This window comes from Rhinolophus sinicus, chromosome 15 (genome assembly GCF_057876585.1).
Source record: "Rhinolophus sinicus isolate RSI-liver-muscle chromosome 15, RSI-T2T, whole genome shotgun sequence".
Classification (NCBI taxonomy): domain Eukaryota; kingdom Metazoa; phylum Chordata; class Mammalia; order Chiroptera; family Rhinolophidae; genus Rhinolophus; species Rhinolophus sinicus.
Window position 1 is genome coordinate 118,322,185 of NC_142515.1, and position 14,798 is coordinate 118,336,982.

At 41.0% G+C, this 14,798-nt stretch overlaps 2 protein-coding genes across 5 annotated transcripts in view; one reads left to right on the forward strand and one right to left on the reverse strand.

The window, feature by feature from the left end:
* The window catches only part of ELMOD2 (ELMO domain containing 2), a 30,166-nt gene extending 25,091 nt beyond the window's left edge, over positions 1 to 5,075 (reverse strand). For 2 of the 3 annotated variants that reach the window (XM_074338490.2, XM_019730801.3), the window contains exons 1-3: positions 4,981 to 5,075; positions 3,731 to 3,878; positions 1,771 to 1,799 (exon numbers count right to left, since the gene is read on the reverse strand). In XM_074338490.2, the coding sequence (XP_074194591.1) occupies positions 1,771 to 1,799; positions 3,731 to 3,872 (171 nt within the window). In that variant the 5' untranslated portion in view covers positions 3,873 to 3,878; positions 4,981 to 5,075. Of the gene's footprint in view, positions 1 to 1,770; positions 1,800 to 3,730; positions 3,879 to 4,934 lie in introns of all 3 variants that reach the window. The other variant, XM_074338489.2, reaches the window with a different exon arrangement.
* Positions 5,076 to 5,104: 29 nt separating this feature from the next.
* Positions 5,105 to 14,798, forward strand: part of MGAT4D (MGAT4 family member D) — a 38,074-nt gene continuing 28,380 nt past the window's right edge. The window contains exon 1 of one of the 2 annotated variants that reach the window (XM_088792602.1): positions 5,105 to 5,398. Coding sequence is in view for 1 of the 2 variants with exons in the window: in XM_088792601.1 (XP_088648727.1) it covers positions 11,413 to 11,506 (94 nt within the window). In the remaining variant the exon portion in view is untranslated. Of the gene's footprint in view, positions 5,399 to 11,345; positions 11,507 to 14,798 lie in introns of those variants that run through there. The other variant, XM_088792601.1, reaches the window with a different exon arrangement.

Below are 14,798 nucleotides of genomic sequence, written 5' to 3' on the forward strand. Positions count from 1 at the left end.
GGCCCATAAATGTCCACTGGGTCCTTCCTTTCAACAACCAAGCAAGTTCAGGTCTTCCTTACCCTTCGCGTTTCTTTAATTCTTGTCCCTCTGTAAGTTACCATCAAAACCCGCTCTGGTATCCCTTATACTCCAGGCAAAACACTCCCATCCTTTCTCTGCTTATCCTGCGCTTTCATCTGAAATGCTCCTTTCCTCAATCTCTCAATTTATCAATCCTTCCCATTTTTAAGTTAGCTCACATACCAGGTCCAGGAAGCTTTCCCTGGTTCCATTCAAGCTGAAGTAACATGTCCTCTCTTGGAATCCCCATAATTGTTTATCTGTAATCTTTCTTTGACTCTTACGACTTTATTATATATTAAGTGGAAAATTCTTTGAGGACAGATTCTATTTGTATCTATTTTCACATCCTGCCCATAAGAGATAATTGACAAAAATATATACATTTGTGTTACTATATTCACAGTGTGAATGTTTCATTTTTTTAATAGGTCATTCTCCAGAATGTAACTGATATGCTTGCAATATTCAACAAGGTCCATTTTGTTTTTGGAATGAATCAGTAACTCATATCAATAACACTAGATAGTAGCAAGTCAACATTTTTTGATCCTATATTTTTGACTCACATTATCCATCATGACCAAGTACATACATAACATATATATGGATATCTAAAATATATACAGATGCACATACACACATAACTAAAATTAAAATGTCATAAAACAATATTTAACCTTATTATGATCAATATTCTTTAATTATTTTCTATTCCTTTTGTCGTTACTGTTTAATGCTGGCTGTGCCCTACAATGGAATTTCAAACAATGATCTAAATGATCCATGCTCTACCTATGCCACACCACATATCAATATAGAAAAAACCTGAACTACTAGGGAAGTATAGAACATAGTAGACTGAATCATTGGTCCCAATTTTTCACTCCCCTGTAACGGAATTATATACCCATGTCTACCATGGCCTTACACCATATTTCGCCACCTTGACTTGGGCTTGGCCACATAACTTACTTCAGCCAATGGAATAGAAATGGATACACCACCAGGAAACATAGAATACATCTGTGTAGTTAGGGCTTCAATGATCCACTGTGACAAGAACATTCCCCAGGTACTCACTACTGTTCCAACACGGATCCCAGAATAAGACAATTGGAACAGGTCTGAACTTGACACCAGTTTGAAGAAGTCTCTCCAGCTGGCCCATGAGCACCACAGACACATGAGCAACAAATAACATACTGTTATATGCCCCTGGGATTTTATAAGTTTGTTACACAGCAAAAGCTCACTAATATAGAAACAAGTTATGAGCTATAACTTACTTCGGATCAAAAGGTACATGACCCAGGACAGTCTATAACTATCCAAAATTGCTTGCTTTACTCTCACATGAGAACCTAGCTAAGGACACAGTCTAAAAGAAGGTCTTCCCCCAAGACCCTGCTTTCTCCAAAACTCTCAAGTCTCGAGGCAAAATAAACAAGCAAAATCTCAGAACAGAACAAAGTATTCAAATACTTCTTTATGCATGAGTAGCGCACACACACACACATAGATAAAATATTTTAAAAATAGAATATTACTTCTAAAGCGGGAAAATTTCACTCTTTACAGTCAGTACTCTTTACAGCAAAGACTCTTCCAGTAAGATATTAGTAATTCTAAAATTGAGGCATTCTTTTAAAGAAAAAGTACCTCCTCGTTAAGTTTTCTAGAATTATTACCATGATAGGAACTTACCTTATTCTTGGAGTATGTCAAGGAATGTTCTGAAATGGAAAAAAAAAAAAAAAAAGAAAGTTATCACTTAAATGTTGCTTGTGTATTACTCCATAAACAAAGAGTATAAATATCAAGCCAGTGATAAATTACTTTAATAGTTCTAGAAGATATGATTTCTACATGAATAACATAGCAAACACCTTAAAATTTCATCCTTACAGTACAGAGAACTAGATGTGATTCCAAAATCCTCAACCCAACACAATACACCAGAGCAAAGAGATGAAGTCACCGAACTTCCCCAAAGTCACCTGTTTCTGTGCAGATCCCCGAGTGTCTACCAACCACTGCAAATTCACCCATGGCTGCCTCAGACTAGCTCGGGTCCCAGAACTCATCTTAAAACTACAGTGAGAGTGTTCTCTCCTACATATTTTTGTTTTGTTAGCCTTCAGGAGTAAGTGCTGAAATGTGATGAGCTAGCAACTGAATCATACCACACGGGGGCAAAAGTGAAAAGACTAGATTATTTGCCCAACCTTCCTCTAACCAGACATACAGCAAAAGAGCCTCTCCATTCTTGTCTTGTTTCAAGAATGACTAGAACATTTTTACTGGTTTATTTAAAAAAAAATTTGGCATATTTACTTAGTCTTTTTCTCAGCAATTTGAAAATTTCTAGAAAAATGCTTTCGTCACAAAGGCTTTAAACATATGTTCTTCCCCCCCACATTATAAAACACCAACCAATACTGCCAAGATTTCTTATCAAGAGGTACTTTGTTCTTCTCAGAGCAGTCAAAAGGGCAAATCAAAAGCTCGGGCAATAATTTAAGTCAGCCACAAAGTTGTGAGAAAACCAGGAAGTAATTAAACTTCAGTCATCCAGCTGCCCTGAGGCTTGCTCCTTCATTCTATCACCCTTCCCAGGTTGCCTTGGATACCAACACCCACTCCCCAAATCTCACAGGGGTAGATTTCTTAGTTGAAGCACACTTGTTCAACACAAAAGAGGGTCTGATTAAGTCACGATTTTCCATTTAACACAGTGGTCACAGACTGCAGCTGATCCGGGGTCTTCCTAATCATGGCCAAAGAGAGACTGACCTCTGCCACATTTCTCACTCATCTGTATGCTACTTTAAAGCACTATTTTCAATTATGTATTAGAAGCTGATGAATTTCAGAAGGTAGCAGAGTAGTATCATTCAACAGAAATATAACGCAAGCCAAAATGTGAGCCACGTGTACTTTAAATTTTCCAGTAACCATATTAAAAGAAACAAAATTGATTTGAATATTTTAACCCAATATATCCAAAATATTTTTGAACATAGAATGAATACAAACAATGGCTAATGAGCTTTTTTTTACATTCTTTGCTCATGTCAAGTCTTTGAAACCCAGTGTATACTTTATACTTCCTCACGCCTCAATGTATACCAATCACGTTTCAAGTGCTCAATAACCACATGCGGCTTCTGGCTAGAGTATTGGACAATGCAGATTTTGAGTCTAATACTCTTTCCTAGGGAGCACTGGATACCGATTGCTGTCCTTTCATGAATTACATAAGGGATTAAAAAATTGATGAAGGATGCTCAGTATAAAAATGGATCTAGAACCAATCACTCTATCCCATCACTTGAGTGAAAATTTCAAAGGGCTCACAGAAGTAGAGCTCTTTCTCTAGAATATAAATTGCAGCTATAATCTAAGGGAAAACTGATGAATTTCAGGAGCCAGAGAAGATCATTGTTTGCACAATGAGGAATTAAACAATAATTCCTTTTTCTATAAAATCATATAGTTTTAGAGCTGGAAGGATTCAAAGCTAGATATCGGAGGTGATGAAAATGAGCTTAAGGGCGTTGATCAGGATACACGAGTGCATCTGTCAATCTGCATATTGAGAAAAAATATTCATTCACAATTAAAATTTTATTAGTTTTTAATATTCTTTTTTGAATAACATTACCTATCCTGTGTGTCCTTTGTGCACCTACATAGGTATCAAATATTCGCTGCAATTCACACTTTCCAGTCATCTGTCGTAAGAGCCATTTCATCCAAAATCGAAAAAAGTGCCCATAGAAGAACTCCCACAAAGAAATGAACATTTTTTCCTGGAGAAGGAAACATATAAGTTTAATGACCTTAAATTGGATATTAAGATGGAAAAAAAATAGTTTATCCAACTCATCAAATCCCAAATGAATGTCTTATGTTATCCCACTGTGTCTATTTTGTAGCAGTGTTTAGGAATGTAAGAAAACAATGACTGGTATAATATATACCATTTAGATTAATTAAATGATGTCTGGCCAAATGGTCAACTTATCACTTTAAAAAAATTAACTGTAAAAATCATAACTACTTCAAGTCAAGCTCAGTTCCTTACTTTAATTTCTCACTCTTTGAAAATAGGAACTCAACAGTTCACAAACAAAAAGAACCCAATTTAGCAACAATTAAATCTAATGTACCATATACAAGAATTATTACAAGGAATAAACTCTTCTTAATCCCTATGAATAAGTCCACAGTCAGGTGATGCCAGCAAACAGAAACACCACATATGGCTCACAAATTGAAGTATATGAATGAACACTTTGCAGATCACATCCTGGCTAATTCTTGATTTTCCATTCAACAGGTGAAGGACAGAAAAAGTAAGAAGAGCAATTAACTACATCCTCAGTAAAACTGAATCTTTATGTGATAAGAAAAATCTTCAGCTCCAAAATGAAGCGTGGTGGGGGCAACGCAAGTGAGGAATTAAACACAAACAAAATGCTCCTATCCTTCCTCCCTGAAACAGTCCCACGGACACATCATCTCTAGACTTGATCCTTAGGGACTGTCAAATCCCCGCAGGTCAGTGCAGAAAACGTACACGTCTGACACAGGCTGAACTGTAACTTTGAAATGAACCCATCTAGTCCGCGATCATGACAAAAGAACTGCCAGGCGGAGGGAACGCAAGCCTCGCAGCGCCTGTGCTCCCCAGACCTCGGGGAGTCGCTGCGCTCAAACCCCCTCACGAAGCCCAGCGGAGCCGAGCTCGCGCGCTGCCGCGAGTGGGAGGGAACGGCTTGCACAAAGCCCCGCCGGCCCAGGCGCCCGGCGGATTTGCCCTGGGGCACTGCGGGGTTCGCGCACCCCGCGAGCCCTCAGCGCACCCGCACGGAAGCAGCTCCGGGCGAGAGGAAAAGAAACAGCAGCCACCTGACAGGAGCGGAAGAACCATGGGGTGCTGGAGTCCGTCTCGGTTTCCCAACTGCAAACAGCCGGCAACGGAAATGACGCTACTTGTAGAGCGCTCCCAGCAAGCACCGAGACCCGGAAGTGAGGGAGCGAGCCCGCAGGAACGCCTCCGGCCTCCTTCGATTGGTCGGCGCTCCACCAATTGCTAATGCAGCAAGGAGGTCGAGCCGAGTTGCCTGGGCGCGCGTGCTCGGATTCTAGGGATGCCCAGCGGTTTCCCTGGCAACGACTACTGGAGGCACGCCCCCTGCCAAAGATTGATGTTTCCTAGCGCTGCTGTGGGGACTTCGCTCGCTGTGCACCGCTGGTCGCTTGGACAAGTTGTAACCGTGTACTTACTGCTTCTCTACGTGAGCGCGGAAGAAGCAGTGTGATTTTGGTAACTATCATAGCGCCAAGGTTACAAAAGAGCTTTCACCTACATTTGTCTCAATTCTGTGTGTTTTCCATTCGTGGTTGGGAATTGGCATATGCGGAGAGCCGACATAAATTATACGCGTTTTTTCTAATGGGAGAGGGTTGGCCCCTAGCCCCCGCCTTGTTCAAGGGTCAACTGTAATTATTTATAGTTCCACTTCATGGATGAGGAAACGGAATTCAGTGTAATGACTTGCTCGTGGCTACTAAGTGGCAGATAAGAAAAGCGCTATACTTTGAAAAAAGAAGTTTGGACTTCGTTCTATAATAATAAACATCAAACAGTTAATTACCAAACATTTATTCCTTAACTGCTTGTTTTTCTTGGAAAAGTAATTTATGTACATAATTTCTTAAAACTCGTACCTCAAACAGTATATTCATTAATTGAAGTGTTTGGTGATGGTCTATTATGCACCAGGCAGTAAACAAATAAATATTTGTACGCCAGGTGGTACTAAAGAGCGACGGGAGGGGGAGTTTTTACATACAGCATAGTCAGGGGAGCCCCTGTGCGAAGGTGGCATTTGCGCATTGTCCAAGATGAAGGAAGGGAGTGAATGTTAAAACTGTGTGGAGGAAGAGTATTCCAGGCACTGGAATGGCAAGGGCAAGGGCAGGGGCCTTGAATCAGGAGCCTGCTTTGTAAATTGGAGGAATAGCAAGGCCAGGGTGGCTGGCGGAGAAAGAGCAAGGGAAAAGCAGGATATGCATGCAAAGGACAACTTACACTGAAAAACAACTTCCCCTCACCCACCTCAGAATCCTGGTCCCTCAGCCCCCTTGCCCGGAAGCAGCCAGCAATCGTTTCTGGTTTATACCTTCAGGAATATTCTATGTAAGTGTATGTATGTGTGTGTGTTCGCTCCATCCCCTTGTTAACACAAATTGAAACTGCAATACACACTTTTCCACATTTCAACCAACGTTTATTTTTAAAAGGTACTAATTGTGAAACACTAGACGTGGGAGGGGTGCATAAGCCATCATCCCTGCCCCATAGAAGCAACCAAGAGTCAACTTGGTAATGAAATCTGGATGTACAATAATAAAGTCATAGAATCTTAGATCTTAAAAGGAACTTAAAGATCATCTCATTGCCCATTTTTATGGTACATGAAAAGTTTCAGAAAGCCGAAGTACACAGCCACTTGGGCAAAATAAGAAGTAGAAACTAACTTCTATTTCAGGGGGTTTCTCCATTTATTACACAAGACCTTCATAAAGTAGAAAGTGAGATAAGCCTGTATACAGGGATAGAATCCCTTTCCCTTCTCAGTGTGCTATCCGGGGAGTGGCGAGTGCAGAGAGGAGCTCTTCTCCTTGTCTCCATGCTGTTGGTCCGCTTCTATCCATGTTTTTCTCCAAGAGAAGAGAATGTTAACCTGTTTGGTCAGAACCTGACAAGTGGACTGAACTGCACTGATTGAAAACAGGGTCCCTGTACATCAAAATGCCACGTGCTTGTGACTGCCTCTTCTCTTTCACACTAATCATTTTCATGTAACTGGCAAACACAGGGTACCAAAAAAAAATGTATACACATTTTAAGAAAGGAGAAAACTGTATTAAAATTGTAATAGTCAATATATACCGATAACAAAAGATGAATACAAGTCATGTGTATACATTTTTTGGCACCCCTGGTATATTAAACCACATCTGTCCGTCAGGGAAGATTGACTTTCTTTCTGTCTTATACTCTGGTTTTCTTCTTCCACATAGCTGGCTAAATGGCGGTTAAATCCTAAGATTAGAATTCTGGCTTCAAGGAGAAGGTAAGACCTACTTAGGTCTGAACTAAGCGGTTTGATTTTACGTGGCATTATCAAATACACCTTCATGGCAAACAAAAGCTGTATAGTATAATGAAGTTTGGTTATATCTTTGAGTAGCACTGAGGAGTCTCTGCTTTCTTGAATTCTCAGGGTAAACAACTAAGGCATTGTTGATTTTAAGAACTGCTTAGTGGAAAGAGTTGTTTGCTATGTCTTAATTAACAACTTGTTGCAGTGTTCAGCTATTGATCCATATAGGACCCAAGATAAATAACACTGCTCCCTTTTCAAGTGTGTGAAGTCTGGAATGCAGTGAATTTAGACTGAGAAGTAAAGCTTTCCCTCACAGTGAAATGCATTACCTCTGCGGAAGCATTAAAAATGTTAAGGACAGTGGCAGCCCTGATTGGTTTCATGATTAGTTGTGTTCCACTTCCCTGAAACTAGGTTAGACACTGTGATTAGGGGGAAGCCCTCCTGTATGGGTTCCCCATATGAAGAGAACAAGGAAATAGACAGAATGCCAAGGTAGATTTGTTCTCACAGCTACTAGTAGTGGGCTTTGCCAGTGAAAGGAAGTTTACGCTATTCAGAATTAAGCTATGTTCTGGGGGGGAAGTGGTAACCAGAACAAAGGAAATAAATGCTGAATCAGGTAGAACTATTTACATGATTGTTTGTTTGTGTTTTTTTTAAAAGGCAGGGACTGAAGGGGAATAAAGAAGCAGGAAACGTGACAGGACTCCTGCAAAGGGTTTGGTGGCACGTTATGGTTGAGAGGAGGGAAGCCTATTCTAGCTCCTGCATCCACCTCACCCAGGTTAACCTATCAGATCTGCTCGGGTCATCCCAGCCTGGATGAGTTCAAAGCTGGTGATGCCCAAGGGAGATAAGGTGTGTTAGGCACAGGGCAATGATTTTAATTCAGCTACTAATGTTGTGGGAGAAAAGGATGATCAACTTGAGGGTCAAGAACTCTTCCTTTGACTCCAGGCAGGAGGTCCCAGACTGTAGGACACAGTCAGTGTGCAGTGGCAGAAGATGGTGGAGACCTTGTTGGGATTACTGAATGCTGATGTGAAATGCAGTGTAATACCAGCAGGGGTACGATAGGTAAGACTAAAGTATCAAAACAGAAGTGTGGGGCATATGAAAAGGTGATGGTAGGTTGCACCAGAATCCCCATGAAGCTGAAGATGGAGAAATAAGAAAGAAAGATCTTTACCTGAATATGCAATGAAAGTGGATACGATGAAGACCCTTGTCACTACCAGCTTAAAGCCGAATGTCTTTAAGAAGCAGAGATGTCCACCCTTCGTGTAGTTTTAATTGAACATGCAAAATGAGTCATTCAAACCTTCCTTTGTAGTAAATATCAGACAGTGTCAGGTTCTGCAAGGACACAGGGAATCTCACCTTTCATTAGGAAACAACGAGAGCAGGAGTGCTGATCTCCACCAGTGCTTTCTGTTGTTCTCTGTGGCCCAGGAGAAAAAGAGAAGGCTCTTGGAAAGAGCTGTTAACTATTATGCTTTAAACAAGGTAGTTTCCCTGGTTTAAACAAGTGTCTGTTGTTCCACACAGTGTGAAAAGTGTGTAAGAGGTTAGACGAGCTAACTGACTGGGATGGTTTTGTGTGATAGATTTGGCTAATGCTGTCTTCTTGATCTCACTCTCAGAGAGAAGCCAAGCACAGTTTGCTTGTACATGAGAAGGAACGTATTATGCATTTATGGTCCTTCGCCAAAGATATCTTGGACCTCTCTGACTCACTTTCACAATTTGGTGAGATCAGATTTAGATGTGATCCCCATCAAAATTAAGTTAATTCATTATATTGATGACATTGTGATCATTGCTCCCTGGGAGGGAGAAACTCAGATTTGAGAGCCGAAGTGGCACATATGACTAGCCGAATGGTTAATGACTCCAGCTAAGATTCAGAATTTAGCGCAATCAATTAAATTTCTAAAATAACTTTAGGTCACCAGAGGTATTCTATAAATGGTAAATAATAAGTTACTCTCCAACAGGACCGTGCCAATAAAAGGGAGGCACAACAACACCTTGAAGGACTATTTGGCAAACAATGAAAAATATGAAATGCTCAGTGGCCCTAGTATGCTGCTAAGACCCTACCGTTCAAACACATTCACAGAATTTTAGACGTTTCTGACACCAGAATACATGCAAATTCGAGGCTTAGAATAAAACATAATACTGCCATCTTGTGGCGACCACTGGAATTTTGGGACTCACAAAGTTCCTGATGGTGCTTAGAGACCCAGTTTGCCTGCAGGCTGTTTGGCTCCAAGAAAACAATTGTGGTAATTTAAGAGCAGCAAATTATATTAAGATGCTAACTACCTATGATACGATAGGGACGATATTAGAATGAGGTTGTGATAGAGAAGAAGCTGCACAACCAAATTCTCAAAATGGAATTCATGTCAGGAAGGGTGTCTGAGGTGTTGTAACACACACCTGAGCAGGTAGCATCTCTGCTTTAGGACTAATTCGCAATCCACTTCAATCGCTGAATGGTCTAAACCTCATGACTCTCTTTGCACTAAAATTGATTTATTCATGAGAGGTCCTGTAGAGAAGAAACTCCAAAATCAAAGTCAGCTACTCTTTGCTCTATAGAAAGTAAAAATGCAATCAAATAATGCAAAGATAAGTTCATCCCGAGTGGAGTTGAGAGCAGTATACATGACGGTGGGGGAGGAACTTAATTCTTTACCTCAGGGCAATGTTTGGACATTTAAGGAGTCGTAGGCAGTAGCTTCTAAGAGAATCTTGGTGAGTGAACATTAAGGATACACACACACCCCTCTCATGTAGCGGATGCAGTTGTGGGGGGATCATAGTGGGTCACAGAGATGCCCACAGCGAGGATTGAGTTGGTTCAAGAAGGGGAATGGAATGTCCAGCTGATGCCTTGTCACTCCCTTGAAGTTTACTTTTTGTGCTAATAGTCGTGAGACCAGTGTTTAGTCTGAGGGTAACTATAGAAGCCTTGAGGGCTGTAATGCTGGTACCCGCAGAGGTTCCTCTTCCTATTCCTATTATTTTAGCAAAGATTTATCTTTAGACTCGCAATCTCTGCTTCCCATGATCTAAATGTGACACTTAAAAACAAATCACAAAAGGGACGTCTAAAGGTCTTTGTGAATGCTACTGCATTCTTTATCTACTGGAGTTCCTGGAGTGATGTCTGTTGGCTTAAATGGTAGTAGGTGTTGACTGCAGGTGGTTGGTGGTGGCTATAGCTCAGTTGTACTAGGCATGTGTTTCAGTCAACACCTTTGATCTGCAACACACCCTGGAATGCACAGTAGGGAATATGACACAAAAATTATGTAAGACATGATCTTTCTCTTCTCATAACATGGCAGAGGAAAATAAACTATGCGCATAACAATTAAATATGATGCAGCTTGAGTGCCCTGAGAGAGGACCTAACTGTTACAAGAGATTATACATAGGTGATCACTGAAGGCTTCATGGAGGAAGTGGCATTTCAGCTGAGTCTTGGATAATTTTAATAAGAGTATGAGTATGTGTGGGGCACGGTCCATGTCTGAGCATGAATAAAAAGGTGGAGCCAAGAACTAGCAGGTGACTGTTAGTATCTCCAGCACCTAGTTCAGTGACTGGCACAGAGTAGGTGCTCAATAAATAACGTGTTCTGATATGTGTATGTGTAGACCAACCACTGACTGACTAGCAGATTTTTGGTTTTTCCTTTCTTTGGAAAAAAGTCAAAAGAAGTTAACATATTTCTATGAAACGCAAAAGTCGATTGGAAAACATGCTGATTTCAGAAACATTTAGATGTGAGAGCAAAGTGCTTTTTGACTTAAAGGCAGCTGAAAATGTGAAGCTGGAGTTCAAGTGAGAGAACAAAGAAATCCTGATTTTGGAGGTGTCCTTGTGCTGGATGCTAAGTGCTGAGCCATACACTCTAAGAGGAAAGGGTTCAGAGGTTCTCTCAGGGAAGGGCGCTCTCAAGAGGTGGGTGTGCAGGGGTCCCAGCGACCCCGTGGGAAGGGTGTGCCCCCGGCGCGTGTCCTGGGGCACAGGCGCTGTGCGCGCTCATTCTCGACGGGCGCGTGGGCGCTGCCGGTCGCGTCCCCCGCCGGTCGCGTCCCCTGCTGTGCTGCCCGGCTGCCCCCGGTTGGTCCCCGCCTGCTCCATGAGGGCCACACCAGTGAACTTGCTGATCGCGCTTGTCGCCTTCGTGCTCCTCAGTTTCTCCTGCTTCTGCATCTCCAGGATGACTCAAACCAGTAAGCTGCGAGTGGCGGCTTCTGCTGACTTTCCAGCCTTCCCAGTTTCGGGGCTCGGGGATTGCCGGGGGGCCGGGTCAGAGAGAAGGGGGGGGGCGCGTGGGAACCTGGCTGGTCGCCTGGTCTCGTATAGGGGTTTACAGATGTATCCCCTCCCCCCCACACACACACCCTTGTCCGGCTGGCGGTTGAGCTGTAACGGGCGCCCTGGGCTTCCTGGCGGCCCTGACCCCTCCGGGTGCGCGCACTAACGGGTCGGCCTGTGGGGCCTCCCGGCTCTACCTGGCCTGTGCCTGCGCCTTTTCCCTCCAAAGGTTCAAAGGGCCCACCTGTGCCCAGCTTCCCTCACCCCACCATCCACGCCATTGTTTCCAGAAACGTGAATGTCTGAGTCCAAGAACTCCGCTCACGCAGCCAACATCTCTCTTCTTTGCGTTATATTTCCGAGCCACACTTCAGGGGTCCACACTTAAGTGCTTTTTTTGCGAAGCACGTAAGGGATGAGATGATGGAGAGACATAATCGACAATTGAGAGTCCCGGTTTAGCATATGGACTTTCTCAAAATGGACCATGTGGCTCGCGTTACCACTTTGAAACACACCGAGGTTTTAATTTATTGCCGTCTGTAGAGTTGCCAATTTAGCAAATAGAGGTTGCCCAGTTAAATTTGAATTTCAAATAAACAATGAATAAGTTTTTAGTATAAGAATTGCATGGGATATATTTATACTAAAAAATTGTCTACCTGTAATCCAAATTTAAATAGATTTCCTATATTTTATCTTTCAACTCTAGTTCATGGTGTAACATTTTAGCGTTCATATAGTTGAATTTTGAACTTAAGACTTAGGAATTCAATAAATATATTAAGCCAGGCTTCCAAGATTGTCCTTAGGTTGTTGTAGGTTAAATTTTCATTCTTGTTCTTAAACTCGTTTTTGACTCAGGGTGCACACAGAATAATTTTGGTAGTCATATTGAGGATCAAATTTAGAAGTGGCTTTAGTCCTCTAATTAATGTTTATGTCCTCTAATTAATGTTAAAGTCATGCTTTAGTCCTCTAATTAATACTAAATTTTGTTATGTATACACAACACCAACACCCCATTTGTTTCAAAGATTAAAAATGTATATTGATTTACCTGATTTAGACTACTAATCTTCAATCATTATATACACTTTCCCTCTTCATTTTCTCTAAAGAACATTATCCAAATGTTTTTATTTACTTTAGAACAATAAACAATGAGCACTTTCATAACCAAAAACAAAAAAAAAGACATTACTCATAATTAGACAGCAAAATGTAAACTTTTTATAGTAATTTTGGAAGGCAATTTAGATTGGGAACCTTAGAAGGAATTTTAATAGTTAATATTCTTAAAACAAAACTGTAGATTTTGAGATACATACAACTATTTTTGGTGTGTTTTCTAGTTACGACCAGAAAAAACACACATTTGGTTCTTCAAAGTGTTTATATTCCAATTATTCATAAGTTCAAGTTCAGAAAATGAGATATTGTTCTTGAGAATGCACTACTCTTAAAAGAGCATTTAAAACAGGTTTTTCATTTTCTATGTATGTATTTCTATGGAACTTAGCTCTAAAATAATTAGAAAATCAATCCCAGTACTATAATGAGATATTCTTACATCAACAAAAGAAGACAGAGACTTCATTTAGTTTTGGAAGTAGTGATTTTTATAAAACACCAAAGACAGTTGTAATATTTGAAATGTTTGATCTATAGTTGTAATTCTTATCAATGAAAATTTGAGAATATTTTTTAGAAAGAGAGACACCCCTAGTGCTTTATTATTTCTCCTTTTAGAAATGAGTTTTATGTGTGGATAACCATTTTGTTTCTTTCTATAAGCTAATAGCATTAATAATTCATTAATTTATTCAAATACATAAGTTTCATGAGGAGAGGAATTTTTTTTCCTGTTTTTGCCTATTTGGTTCACTGCTCTGTCCCCAGCATCTGGAAAAATGCCTGGCATATAATAGATATGCTAAATATTTGTTGAATGAATGAATGGGTGAATGAATGTGTGAACAAATGAATTTAATAAGTACCCATTCATGTTGTAGAAACTAGGTGAACAGAATTTTTAAAAGCCCTCAGTTTCATGGAGCTTACATTCTGGTTGAGGGAAAGTAACAACAAACATGAGTGATGTAATTGTTGTATGATGTCAGGTGTTGGCAGGGGCAGGGAAGAGAAAGTACTGTTTTAGATAGGGTTGTCAGAGAAGAATTCTCTGAGAAAGTCATGTTTGAGCAGATTCCGGAGTGAAGTAAGGAAGCCTTTTGTGGGGGTATCTGGGGGGAAGAGTTTTCCTGGCAATGACAAAAGCATGTGCAAAGGCCCTGTGGTGGAATCAGCTTGATGTGTTTAAGGAACAGCCAGAAGGCCAAAGATAGAAAACAAGGAGGAGAGTGGCAGAGAGCTGAGAGCATGGAGACAACAGTAAGAACTACGATTTTCATTCTGAGTAAGATAGGGAGCCATCTGCATGAAAAGATACTCAACATCACTAATCATCAGGGAAATGTAAATCAAAACCACAATGAGGTTACCACCTCACACCTGATAGATGGCTATTATCCAAAAGACCAGACCCTTGTGTACTGTTGGTGGGAATGTAAATTGGTGCAGCCACTATGAAAAACAGTATGGAGGGTCCTTGAAAACTTAAAAATAGAACTACCATATGCTCCAGCAATTCCACTTCTGGGTATTTATACGAAGGAAACAAACACACTCTTCATTTGAGCCACAGCAAACTCGTGCATCTTTGCACTCCTAGCTGCATGCCTGCAGGCTACCTTGAAGATTTTCTTTTAGCTTAGCAATTTTTCTCCCTCTCTCCTGCCCCCTTTCATCTGGCAGTATGAGATGCTTTGGAGGTCCAGCACTTCAGCAATTTTCAGGGTAGAAAGGTTCCCCAGCTCCGGAAAGAGGGCTCATTCACTCACTTTATGAGTGAATTTTTTTGGTTTTCTCTTTCTTTCCTTGGTGGAGAGAATCACCAAGGTATGCAATCTTGCAGGAATATGCGTAGACTAAACCATGGAGCACACCCAGCGAGGACAGCAGCTCCCAGGCATAGCTCTAAGTCTGCAGAGTCCAGGACCCAAAGGCTACTGGACTAGTTATCATTACTGCCTCCTTTTGCTTGTGTCACTTTGAGGATAATTCCATTTTGTCAATTCCATTATACTTAGTTGTTTAAATATATCTTCCTTTCTCCCATCCTTTGCAGCCTGATTGTCAGTTAAT